Source organism: Fusarium falciforme, chromosome 5 (assembly GCF_026873545.1).
Source record: "Fusarium falciforme chromosome 5, complete sequence".
Taxonomy (NCBI): Eukaryota; Fungi; Ascomycota; class Sordariomycetes; order Hypocreales; family Nectriaceae; genus Fusarium; species Fusarium falciforme.
This window is the reverse complement of record NC_070548.1, coordinates 875,542-888,601: the sequence shown is the minus strand read 5'-3', so window position 1 is coordinate 888,601 and position 13,060 is coordinate 875,542. Positions and strand designations below refer to the sequence as shown.

At 52.0% G+C, this 13,060-nt stretch overlaps 4 protein-coding genes across 4 annotated transcripts; 1 reads left to right on the top strand and 3 right to left on the bottom strand.

Moving 5' to 3' along the window:
* Positions 1 to 2,027: 2,027 nt before the first annotated feature.
* Positions 2,028 to 3,651, bottom strand: NCS54_00652300 (Succinate--CoA ligase [ADP-forming] subunit beta, mitochondrial; the record flags this gene model as incomplete). The annotated part of the gene is made up of 4 exons (XM_053151977.1): positions 2,028 to 2,071; positions 2,122 to 3,271; positions 3,430 to 3,525; positions 3,598 to 3,651. The coding sequence occupies 4 exons, from the start codon at positions 3,649 to 3,651 to the stop codon at positions 2,028 to 2,030; spliced, it is 1,344 nt and encodes a 447-aa protein (XP_053007952.1).
* A 1,161-nt stretch (positions 3,652 to 4,812) lies between these two features.
* Positions 4,813 to 5,298, bottom strand: NCS54_00652200 (Methylated-DNA--protein-cysteine methyltransferase; the record flags this gene model as incomplete). Its single annotated transcript, XM_053151976.1, has 1 exon — positions 4,813 to 5,298. The coding sequence occupies one exon, from the start codon at positions 5,296 to 5,298 to the stop codon at positions 4,813 to 4,815; it is 486 nt and encodes a 161-aa protein (XP_053007951.1).
* Positions 5,299 to 6,819: 1,521 nt separating this feature from the next.
* On the bottom strand, positions 6,820 to 7,637 carry NCS54_00652100 (Fe-S-biosyn domain-containing protein; the record flags this gene model as incomplete). Its single annotated transcript, XM_053151975.1, has 2 exons — positions 6,908 to 7,637; positions 6,820 to 6,857 (listed from the first exon to the last, which is right to left on the bottom strand). Exons 1-2 carry the CDS (start codon positions 7,575 to 7,577, stop codon positions 6,820 to 6,822), a joined length of 708 nt encoding a protein of 235 aa, XP_053007950.1. The 5' UTR covers positions 7,578 to 7,637.
* A 3,714-nt stretch (positions 7,638 to 11,351) lies between these two features.
* NCS54_00652000 (Hypothetical protein) lies at positions 11,352 to 12,972 on the top strand (the record flags this gene model as incomplete). The annotated part of the gene is made up of 3 exons (XM_053151974.1): positions 11,352 to 11,930; positions 11,984 to 12,668; positions 12,719 to 12,972. The coding sequence occupies 3 exons, from the start codon at positions 11,352 to 11,354 to the stop codon at positions 12,970 to 12,972; spliced, it is 1,518 nt and encodes a 505-aa protein (XP_053007949.1).
* Positions 12,973 to 13,060: the final 88 nt, after the last annotated feature.

Below are 13,060 nucleotides of genomic sequence, written 5' to 3'. Positions count from 1 at the left end.
TTGAGGGTTTTGTGGCTTTGGTCTTGTGATTGGAGTATCAGATGTTGTATGAGAAGTTGAGACGAGTCACGGGGGAGAGAGATGCGAGTGACCAGGACAGCGAATGAATGGCTTATTTCCGTTGTAAACTGCCATTTCCGCCAATAATGATTTACTAGTTCGATATGTATTAGAGAGTAGTTGGAGGTTGACTTGCCAAGGCTCGATGTTGGAGTTGTAGATCAGTACTGAAGCTATCTCGACAACTAAATGAACTTGAACCTTAAATAAAAGGATCATCAGTGGTCTTTTGGTTGCTTATGAAGATACATATGTATTTGTCTTGTTTTCTTTTCCTTTCCACTCTTTCTATAACACTTCTTCTTGGACAGTTCATCTTGACGTTGACATCGTGATATCATCAACTCTCACCATCTCAACTCAACAACACATCTCTCCCGTCCCTGCATCCACCCAGGTCTAAGATTAAACCACCCCTTGCCCATCCATCGGCCTTTGATCGGTATTCGCAAACATACACCCCCATGCGGCTCTTCCGTCACAGTCGCTTATGGCAAAAACAGTGGACCTGGAAATGTCTGTCCCTGCTGCAATTCCCGGCCGTCCTATCCCATTACACGAACTGCATCCACAAGACTCGCGGCCATTGGTTAAACGGGTCAGCCCGGCCGAGAAGATATGGAAGCAGAGAGATTAAAGACGTCAGGAGATTCGGGTGCGATCCAATTGATTGCCTTGAAGGGACACAGAATCAAGGGGACCCGCGGGCGGGCGCGGGAAGACCGCCGCCGTGGGGCCTCTTGCCTCCTGGTTCTGAGGAATAACCGAGGATAAGAAAAGCCTGAAAAGTGATGAATAGCAAAGAAAATTCTTTTCTTTACGAGTTGTTACCTATCTCTGAGTCATGAGAAACTTCCAGTCGTAAATTACGTCAAGTTCACTCACAGAAAAAAAAAAAAAAAAAAGCGTTTAAAATCTCGAGCTTCAAAGACATGTAAGGATGTTGATCAAGTTTTTGAGGCTGAAAATGGCGTGGCAGATCACCAAGCCCAATAACGTGGTGGTGTGTGGCTGGTGAACGCCTCATCCATGTATCCCTTCCCCTTCAAGGATCTTTGACCTCTTTTTTTCTCAACGAGCAACAAGAAAAAAAAAGACGCCTTTTTTTCTTACAGTCATCTCCTTGTTATCCATGACAACCAGGCTCGTCCCTGCTCGCGGAAGCAAAACGAATAATCCGATAAACCTGTTTCCACTATGAGCCTCTCTTAAAGGTTCATGGCACCATCCCCCTTCCACCCGAGACGGTCGATAGCCGAGCCTGGACCGAACAGTCACACTCATATCACCCTCGACCCCGAAATCTCACATCTTGGGTGACAAGTGAGGAAACACACGCCATAATCTGTCTCTTATCTGAATCTTCTCCTTTCAGACCTTTTTTGCAGACACGACTGGTGGATACTCGTAAAGAAGCTTGTCTTTAAGAGTTTTTCCTCATCCTTCTCTTCGTCATCCTGCCGAAGCGTCCCCTGTCGCTCAGGCACCATGCACAGGCTCATCAGCCCTGGCCCAACTTCATGGCCAAGAATGGCTTGCACATCCGTTAATCCACCATCAGACTCTATACCCGGCATGATCTGATCATCATTCATTCGTCACTGAGAAACACAATCGATGGTCAGCAAGTGTCGACCAGGACAGTACGCAAACATGCAACACCATGGACATAGAGAAACGACCGCGGAATCATCTTATTCGAGGCCTTCGCCCTTATCCTTTGATCCGTCCTTCTATTGAACCGTTGGACCCATTCAAAGGCATCAAAATCATACGCCTTGCGAGCCGCGACCTCCAAGGCGGATCGATCGATGCATGCTAATTAAAAACAGAAACACCCTCCCGTATAATCTCCAGTCTGTTCTCCCCGTCTTGCGGAGATTCAGCACTCGGGACTCTAGCCTCACAGATCGTTATTACACCATATTCAACCCTCGCCCCGTCTATCTGGTTTGCGACTGTGTCGCTTAGATACCCAGGGTGAACTCGACGCCGACATCGATATCGCGAGCTGCGAATGCGTTAGTACTTGGAAACATGTATCACAGACAGGCAGCTTACCGAGCTTGACGACCTTGGACAGCTGCACGGCCTTCTCGGCGGCGCTTTGTAGGTCATCGATGGAGAAGATCTTGAGACCAGAGTCGTTGATGAGCTGGTGGGCAGCATCGACGTTGGTACCCTGGAGACGGGCAATGATGGGGATCTTGAGGTTCAAGCTCTCAACAGTCTTGATCAGACCAGTGGCGATGGCATCGCATCGCACGATACCGCCAAAGATGTTGACAAAGATGGCAGTGACCTTGGCGTCGCTGGTGATGAGCTCGAAAGCCTCCTTAATGGCGGCGGGAGTGGCACCACCACCAACGTCGAGGAAGTTGGCGGGCTGACCACCGTTCAGCTTGATAATGTCCATGGTGGCCATGGCAAGACCGGCACCGTTGACGAGGCAGCCAATGTCACCGTCGAGCTTGATGAAGTTGAGGTTGGACTCGGCAGCGCGGACCTCATCAGGGTCCTCCTGGCTGGTGTCGCGCCACTCAAACACCTCCTTCTGTCGGAACTCGGCGTTGTCGTCGAAACCGAACTTGGCGTCCATGCAGAGAACCTGGTGGTCGGAAGTCTCGGACAGAGGGTTGATCTCAATCTGGGTCGAGTCCTTCTCGTTGAAGATCTGGTAGAGCTTCTGGATGGTGTCCTTGGCCTCCTCGATGCACTGCTCGCTGAAGCCGAGCTTGGTGGCGATGCCGCGGGCAATCTCGTCAGTCACACCAACGTTGATATCGATGTAGTTGGTGTTGATGGCACTGGGGTTCTCCTTGGCAACGGTCTCAATATCCATTCCACCCTGGGAAGAGGACACAATGACAGGGCACTGGTGTTGACGATCCATCAGGATGGCCAGGTAAAACTCGCGACGAGCAAACTTGCGCTCGCAGATGTAGACAGAATTGCAGAGACGGCCGCCAGCACCCGTCTGCTTGGTGATGAGGTTGTAGCCGATCATCTGCTGGGCAAACATCTCGGCCTCGTGGGGAGAGTAGATGACACGGACACCGCCCTTGAGGCCATTGTCGAAAGTACCCTTTCCTCGACCGCCGGCCAGGACCTGGGCCTTGATGACCATGTCCTCGGTGCCAATCTGCTCAGCGACCTGCTTGGCCTCCTTGGCCGTCTTTGCGACAGCTCCCTTGGGGACGCCGACGCCATACTGTTGACATCATAGGTGGTTAGCCGCAGTTCGTTCGTGCATGCATGTGAGGTCAGAGCACATGATGAGCGGGATGACCAGAAGTGGCCCCATTGTTTGGCTCGCGATAACGAAGACGGTCGCAAAAGGGGGATAGGACAGGACGAGGGAGCTCTTACCTGTCGCAGGAGGTCGGCAGAGAGGTACTCGTGAATGCTCAGAGCTCTCCTTTGTTGAACGCCAGGGAATCGAGCGGCGGGAGCAGCAAATTGGAGCTATCGTAGATTCGACGTCAGCAACCACACCACATGCTTGTCCGCCAGCACTCATGCGAGATCGAGACGTACCTTGGAGGCGTTGAGGGCCGAAGCCACAGCGCGACTACGGCCGAGCTTGAACATTGTGACTGAGGAGAGGGGAGATTGGCGAGGAGAGATGTGAGAGAAAGGGGAGATCGTGAGAGAAAAAAAAGAGGTTTTTCGGATGATGAGGACCAAGCTGTCAAGTCAAAAGCCTGCTTGATCAAGTCAGGAGCCAACTGGAAGCCCCCAACGGACCACCCGCCCAAAAACGCTGGCGAAAGGCCCTTGGTGCGCCCCACCTTTTCTGGCACGGGATTTGTCGGGCTAGGGAGGCGGAAAAGATATTGACCGAGGTACCCAGCCCACTAACCGGGGAATCGACTTCCCTGTGACGACAGTGTGCAGGGCCCAGAAAAGTGTCCTGATAAAGCCTGTGGTAGCCGTGAGAAGGTGAGGTGATGATTTTGATTGTAAACTGGTGTTTTGAGTCGTTTCTTTGACCTCTCTGGCTGTTTTCTAAGATACCATCTTCTGGTTGTGACTTGTAACAATCTCATCTGCCACCCTCGTCTATCGCCTCGGCTCACATCACACCCAAACAGCCGTTCCCAAGACCTCGTCATCCTCGGTGACCATGATCCAGTTGCCGTGCGCGTGGGACCCTCCAGGATCTTTGATATCTCACAGGACCTCTCACAGATTGGACGCACAACCTCCACTTTTAGTAACCGGCTGCGCTAACTTGCACCTTTCGCTCTCCTCGGCACAAGACCACCGAGGCCAAAATTGACTGACGTGACACACATGCGGCACTTGAAGTCGGTCATACAAGTCCGCTGGACAACGTAAATTGAAACATCAAGGTGAACGAGCGAATAGTTTGCGTAAATCACCTCCGGGATTCGGCTACAACAGGGCTTCTCTCGGTGCGTGGTTGACCGAGCCCTGGCCCACATGGACGAAGACGTCCAGGGGACCCGTTCGTTGTTTAGCGCCCACGGGAGTTTGCTTTCAAGAGACCGAGTGCTTTTTTGAATCTCTCATATGACGGATAATTGAGGGTTGTGCTTTTTGAAACCAATTATTCTTATTACCGACTATTTCCTGAGTGCTGCTGTGTATCATTCGAAGATGCAACATCAACCATCCCATTCATATCAAGAACCTTGCCATGACCATTCTAGAATCCCGGGAACCCTGCAGAACTCGTCGTATCATGCCAGATACTCCGAAGAAAATACCAAACTCCAATAACAAGCATCATACAAAGCCTTGAAACGGTGTCCCGATAACCTTTCCCTTCCCATCAAACCTCACTCCCTCGCTTCTCAACAACTTCTTCTTCTCATCAATAGTAATCCCCTCTCCATCCTTGGGCCACTTCCCCTTGAATCCTCCTAGTGCTCCTCCCGTCGCCACGACCCGGTGGCACGGCACCCCCGGCGCGAACGGGTTGCGCCTCAAAGCGTTGCCCACAGCCCGTGGTGAAGACCCCATATGCGCGGCCATAAGGCCGTAGGTTGAAAAGGATCCTTTGGGAATCTGGCAGAGGAGTGTCCATACTCGCTTCTCAAAGGCTGTGCGATCGGAGGAGGTGATGAGGGCGAGTTGGGGTCGCATGGAGTCTGGGACGGTTGAGGGCTTTGTGGACGCTGGTGTAGGTGATGATGTCTTTTTGACCTTGGCAGTTTTGGTCTTGCGTTGCTCGACGGGTTCTTCGAGAGGTCGTTTAGCATTGGCCGCCATGGCTTGGCGGTATATCACAGACGTGTTGTAGGTGAGTTTGAGATGTTGAGTGAGCTTCGCAAGTTGTCAGAACAGAAACCAAATCTTGATGATCAGAAAATATGATTATTGTTTCAGGATTTTTGACCCTGACGCGAAATGCTCATGTTTAAATGAACAGCAACGAGAAATGATGCGTCACGCGAAAGGGCGTGAACGACGCCAACATCCAAAGCAACACACATCGCGAAGTCATGTGATCTCAAAAATTTGTCATGACATCCCGACCCTTGTTGTCTCGAGTTTCTCAGGTTTTGCCACCATTCTACCTCGACAACATGTAAAACGAGGGACCGTTCATGTCTTTGGAATCATGTTTGACTGGGTGCGGAGAGCGCTCATGCAACTCCGTCCTGCTCAGGCTAATAACACAAAACTGGCAACCTATTTCTAACAACAAGACAACGTGGCCGAGTGGTTAAGGCGATGCCCTGCTATCTTGCATATCTAGGCATTGTGTTCGCACGCGTAGGTTCGAATCCTGCCGTTGTCGAATTCGATTTTTTTGCCTTTTCAAACGATCCTTTTGCCCCCAGAATGCTCTGTGTTACACGATGCACACCCTGTGGTGTTTTCTTTTGTTGATTTCCTTTTTTTGATCGATCTCGATCGGTTTCGGGCCGTGTGGGCCCGGGATCTTGCCGCCTTCCATAACCTTGCCTAAGTCTTTGGCCATAAGGAAGGAGCGACTCTTCGCTCATGCATGTGGGCTGGTCCATGTTAACTGAAGAGACACTGTCCCAGTGAATCCATCCGCAAGCTTGTAAATAGAAGGAGACATAAAGGTGTCACAGTATCGCTTGAATAGTGGATAGATGTCTCAACTCTTCAACGACTAAACGAGTGTCTTCTACCTTCAAGATTGCTACCCTCGATGTTCGCTACATCGTTGTTGCCGTCTTGTCTTTTCAGGTCTTTTCCATATGTCCATTGACCAATGTATTTAATGTATCCTCTGCTTGTTGTTCGACACAGTCTCGACTGTACTCACTGGTGCCCCTTCAACATTCATCACTCCAACCAGCCTCAGATGGTCCAGATCAGCATAATGAACCAAATACATTTCATTCACTCATTCCACTCGAGGCCATGTTGTTGTTGTCATGGCATCGCCACTTTCTATTCCGTACACAAGGTACGCCGGTATAAATGCTCTTCAAGAGGCAGGTAGTCTCTCCAATCTAACCCAACGCCATTGATTATGCCGGTTCGAGGCCCTCGGCTCCCATGCCTATCCCCGCCGGCTCCCATTTTTCATGTTACAAGGCACAACTCATAAATGCCGCTCCGCGTGCTGTTTGTTGGCCCAAGTGTTGCAGGGTCTTACCCCTCGTAGGGTGGCCTGTACTTTGATGTGGTTTCCAAATACCCCCGGACACACTTCTCTTGGATGCTGACTCGTGTCTATAGGTTGACGTCGTCTCGTGGGAGGAAAAGTCGTCCTCACTTGCTATTCCGTCCAGACCAAACGCCGGCCAAGTTTCAAACCATGAAAGACTCTCCACAGCCGCACTGTTCCTCTGTGGCAATTGTTAGACCCATGTTCAAGTACCGATTGAGGGCAACTTACTGATGTTGGGATTCCGGAACACAAATCGCTGGTTAAGCTTGTCCTCGGCCCAGTCCATTTCACTTCCAATGATGCTAAACAGCGCCTTGCTGTCGATCAAAACCTTTACGCCATCCTGTTCCACCGTCTCATCAAAAGCACCAGGCTTGTCCACGTATTCGAGGTGGTAAGCCAGACCACTGCAACCTCGGTTCCGAACGCCGACCTTGATCAGCTTGGGGTCGGGTTGGTCGAGCATCTCCCTCAATTGCTCCACGGCAGCGGGCGTCAGCTTCATGGCCGCCTTACGGGCTCGTAGCTTTGGTCGTGGTCGGGCTGCCTTGGGCTTCTGAGCCTCCTTCTCGTTGAGCTTCGGAACTGGTGCCGAAGCCTTCTGTATAGCGGGGGCAGCATTTTGTGAGGGTGCCTCGTGCTGCGGCTGAGGTTGCTGAGGCGGCTGGGGTCGTTGAGGTTGCTGAGGAGGAGGGCGTGTCTCGTGGACTTTAGGAAGAGGATCGGGTTGAGTTATCGAGGTCTCGGGGACGTCATCGCCTCTCGGAGGCGGAGCGTTGTGGGAGGGGAGTGTGTAGGAATGGTAGGCGACGGCGACAGGCCGGGACGAGGAGAAATACCTCACGGCATTGGGAGCGCGTCGCAGTGCGACTCTGGCTACCGATCGAGTAGCGAACATTGTCGGGGCATGGAGATAGGTTGTTCGTCTCAGGTTGGTGTTGACTGCAGATGATGTTGGGAATTGGAGGGTCGAAGGTGGATTTCAAAGCCGGCTGCTCGGTGCTAAAAGGCGTTTGCAGCCGGAGAGCCGAAGGGCAAGGCTTGTACGTCAGGGAGCCACGCCCGATGTGACCCGAGCCAATCAGAGGTCGAGAATTACTCAGTCTTCTGCGCACTGTGGCGTGACCTGGACGAGGCGAGAATTTCTCCGCGACCATGGGGAATTGAAGGCATGACAAAGAATGGCATTGCAATATCGCCACTGTGGTTTATTCATCGAGTTTGGGCTTCTCCGATATTTCCAATTGACCAATTGCGATGTTGGTATTGGCTTGACAAGAGCTCTGACACACGTGAATTGGCTTGGTCATGCTCAGTCGGCGATGACTCCGCAGAAACATTTCTCGGCAATGACTGACAAATATCTTGAGTTGTTGCAGAACCTTGATGGCACCAGGAAAGCTACCAATGTTTGTTCACACAAGTTGAAACACCTTGATAGAAGTGAGCAGACCAATCCCGTCAGGATGATACATGACACAAAACCGTTGGACATGTACACAGATCAAGACAAGCGGATGATCAACCAATGCCCAGCTGCCGGTTGCATAGAATTCGCCGAGTAAAATCCGGGGAAAGATGCAATCTTGGTTCTCAGCCACTGATTCGACGCAGGCACCGCGCCCGTCCAACCTCGTCCTAGCGAGGTTCGCAGCCAATGTGATGGCTTGAAGAAGCCGAGGGATCTATTCGCCGATGAGGACGGAGTACCAGATTCCAAGTACCCGACACGATACCAACAGCTTTGATCACCAATCCACCTTGGCTAGCATTAGACATTTCATAAGTTTTGGATAACACTGCCGACAAGTCTCAGCGTCAATTACACGTTAGGTTAGATCTCGTGATGGTAGCCTCTCAGTCATCGAGGGCTTATTATGACCACCACAGGCTCTTCTGTGCTGTTGGTCGAGTCTCCTTGTCCCAACACTTCGGTTTCCATAATGGTTCTCTGAATCTGTTATACCCACAACCATCATGAACGCAACCTTGCCGCATGGACTTGTCCCATCACGTGCACAGAGTGTAACATGGGGAACTGTCAGACCACACTGATTGTTCCTCTGACGTTGCAAATAGCTATCATTAAAAGAAGAGGCAAGTAACAACACCAAAGATAAGAACCACCAGAAACCAAACCTCGGCAATGAACCAGATACTTCAACTTTTCGGTCACGAGTCCATGGTAATCCTGACATGGTTCCCCATGCCGTTCCCAATAACTACCCTTGCTGCGTTTCGCTGGATGGAACCGATGGTTACCGAATGCAACTTGTCCAGGAGAAGTGAAGTGTCCATTTAAGCCAAGAGGAAGATCAATCTGGGGCCAGTGGCAGTTGACCGCTCAACGGTACGACATTCGATATCAGGGGTTGGGAGATGGCCGGGTCAGTGTAACCTCAAAACAGTCGGCAACGGTATCTGGCTTGATGCAACCCCGGCGGATAACCCGTCACAGGACCATCCGAACAGTGTGGCTGCCCGTTGAGGAGCGCTGCCAGGCCGCTGGAACCAACGTTCGGCAACGGGCGATAGCTGAACCTTTCGATGGAGCGCACAAGGAAACGTTACATGCGGATAAGGCCCAGCGAGCGCGCCAGGAACCGAAGTTGTAGGGGCGGCTACTAGCGAGCGCAGGGGCCTTTACAGCCGCGGCTCACGGGGCTAAGCTAAATTGTCTGCCATGGTTGATGTCCATTGGAAATGTCATTCATTAGTGATAATGTCGGGCTTTGATACGAAAGAGAGCAAGGCGGCGAATTATGGAGCCCGGCCGCCGAGTTGATCAGGAGTCAGCACTTGGGAGTGATGATGACAGCCACGACCTCGTAATGGTCAAGTTGCCTTCGTATTGAGAAAAAAAAAAAAAAAAAGGACAACTCAGATAGATAATGGAAAGCATAAAGGATTAGAATCGGGTTATCTTGGTCACGAGAAGGCAAGACATTTTACAGGTTTGCCTCGTTGGTTGGGCAGTGCTTCCTTTCAGTGAGGCCGTTGCTGGCTCTGGGGGTGCCCAATCACGAGGCCAGGCATTCGGCCCTTTCCCCTCTGGAGGTGGGCCGCCCTTATCGATCTGGGGTTTCTGGCGGCAACTGCCACTGACTGATTTCTGAAAGTGCAGATGCAAGCTTTGGTCCAGGCCAATCTTGTGGCTAAACATAGCATCCAGCATCGAGTCATCGAGTAAGGTATCGTGAAAGATGCAACTTTCGTCAAGACGAGGCATCATCAAGAAGAGCATTGTCTAGAACATGCTTCATGGCGGTCGAGTTGATTCACAGGGTAAGAAAAAGAAAGGCGCAACGTGATGCCCGCATTGTAAAAGGAATCGGATGAGGGTGAGATTGACCAACGGTCCAATCCTAGGGCATATACTCCATCGAACGGGCTGTTTCAACGGCCGGTCAAGGCAGCACCGCCCATGTACCGGCCGTATCGACAGATGGAGGAGGCTTTTGATGAAGCTCGGGAGGATTTGTGAGCTTGGACCTGACCACGATCCTGCCGGAGCTGAATTTGCTGAGTGCCAGCAAGGGTTCTCTACTCTACGGACGTTTCCATTAGGGGGGGCGAAACCAGTAAAGCTTGTCGATGGTCTTGCTTTTGCTTTGACAGCGCCTCGAGTTTATTTGCAGAAGCGGACGGTGTCGCTGACAGTGGCTGACACTGCCCATTGTCAGTGCCAGCCTCTGTCGATTTCGCATATGCACGCCATCAGATTCCCCTTCCTTCGTGCTTCTCAGCTCAGCTTCTAGACCTCGAATCTACGGGTCGCCTACTGCATTCCTGATTCCATCTTTGCTTCATTTCACAGAATCTAGGCCGCGCTCGTGCCGCAGCAACCAAGTTCTGCATCGTTGTCTCAGTTAGAGAGATGGGGGACAAACAGTGCCTTGATTGAGAAAGAAACGGTACGACGTAACGCAGCATTCGTGAGCAACAAACGAAAAAGACCCGACGAGCAAGCACAAGCGTTGGCTCGCGAGCAAGAACAAAAAACACCTGCTCTTCACAGCTTGGCTCTTTGATCGCGTCTGCGACAGCTGCAACCGACACCAAAGCATCATCTCCAGATACCCACCAACCCTCCACCTCCACACTCCAGGCATCGTCAACTTCCCCCGCGCTGTCACGTAGCGTGTGTCTTTTGTAAGTGCCTCTGCTTGCGTCGCTCCCGTGCCCGCCCGTCTATGGTAGCAAGTGGTGCGCCACTCTCCGATGGGCATATCCCCGTCGAGAAAGCCGCACCACTCCGCCAGTACCACCTTATCCACCTCACCTCACGCTGCTCCGATAGCTGGGGAGACAGTCCACTGTTACCTGCCATCGGCCCTTGACCCCTGGCAGTCCCTGTGCGACTCGACGGCACCTTGTGACAGGGGTTATTTTTGGTCTCGCAGGTCGCCTCGTGCCCTTGTCTCTCCACAGCCAGAGACTACTTGATGGCCCCTTCTCCCCCTCGACTACTTTAATTCGACCCAGGGACGCGACAATCTGGTATTCACTAACACTCTTGACTATCAGGTTACACTCGATACTCAATCACTCTTGAGTTCTTCATCACTTTTTCCCCAGCTCTAGAGATTTCGTCTCTGAGCTTGACGTAGGGCCCTGACCCTTTACACTAAACTAATCGACACTATCGACGCCATCGATCTTCACCTTCATCATGGCTACCAACGAAAAGGGCGATGTAACCCACTCGGCAGCAGACGGCGGCGACAATGCCCCCGCGACAACTACAGACGGCTTCCGCCCTGCAGGATGGATGTACAAGGGCTTCAAGGCAGGCCGCACTGAGCTCTGGTATGCTTCGCCAAAGGTGCAGCTCTTGATGGTTTCTCTCGTCTGCTTCCTGTGCCCTGGCATGTTCAATGCCTTGACTGGTCTCGGCGGCGGCGGACAGGTTTCCAACGAGGCTCAGGACCATGCCAACACGGCCCTCTACAGCACTTTCGCCGTGGTCGGCTTCTTTGCCGGCACCTTTGCCAACCGCCTGGGTCTTCGTCTGACCCTCTCCATCGGAGGGCTGGGATACTGCGTCTATGCCGCATCCTTCCTGTGCTTCACTCACACCCAGAACATGGGCTTCGTTGTCTTTGCTGGTGCACTGCTTGGTGTTTGCGCCGGTCTTTTGTGGACCGCCCAGGGCGCCATCATGATGTCGTATCCTCCCGAGCACAGCAAGGGTCGTTACATTTCCTGGTTTTGGGTTATTTTCAACATGGGTGCTGTTATTGGCTCGCTCGTGAGTTCCAGACTATTTACTTCGAGTTGGTGGTTACTAACGTGATATCTCAGATCCCATTGGCTCAAAACATCAACAAGAAGGCTGGCCCTGTCACTGATGGCACTTATGCCGCCTTCATCGTTCTGATGTGCGCCGGTGCTGTCCTAGCTCTCTTCATCTGTGACGCCGATAAGGTCGTCCGAGAGGACAACACCAAGGTCATTGTCATGAAGAACCCCTCGTGGAGCACCGAGATCAAGGGTCTGTGGGAGACTCTGTACGACGCCCCCTGGGTTGTGCTCCTCTTCCCCATGTTCTTCTCGTCCAACATCTTCTACACGTACCAGAATGTCGACATGAACCTCGCCCACTTCAACACCCGAACTCGCGCCCTCAACAACCTGCTCTACTGGCTCGCCCAGATCATTGGTGCCCTCATTGTCGGCTACGGCCTCGATGTCGCCAGCATCCGCCGCAGCCTCCGTGCCAAGATCTCTCTCATCGTGCTCTTTGTCCTGACCTTTGCCATCTGGGGCGGTGGTTATGCCTGGCAGAAGGACCAGACGCCCCGTGAGATTGCCATGGACCCCAAGAATGAGGATCAGAAGGTCGACTGGGAGGATGGCAACAAGCTCTTCCTCGGTCCCATGTTCCTTTACTTCTTCTATGGTTTCTTTGATGCCGCCTGGCAAACTTGCATCTACTGGTACATGGGTGCCCTCTCCAACTCTGGCCGCAAGACTGCCAACTTTGCTGGTATGTATTCGTTTTCACGAGTTAGAACAGATTATTGACAAATATTTCAGGCTTCTACAAGGGCATCCAGTCTGCTGGTGCCGCCATCTTCTGGCGTCTTGACGGCATCAAGAAGCCCTTCGACACAATCTTTGGTGCCACTTGGGGCTGCCTCGCCGCCTCCCTCCTCATCGCCGCACCCGTCATCTTCATGCGCATCCAGGACACTGTCTCCATCGAGGAGGATCTCAAGTTCAGCGACGAGACGATTGAGGATGTCATTGCTGGTCCTACGGATAAGAAGGTTGTTGACCCTGAGTCTTAAAAGAATGCAAGCTCTGGGCATAAATAAGCGGTGCATTTAATGCAAACTTAATTTTAACGATCTGGCGTCTATGTGCGTCGAGGCGATT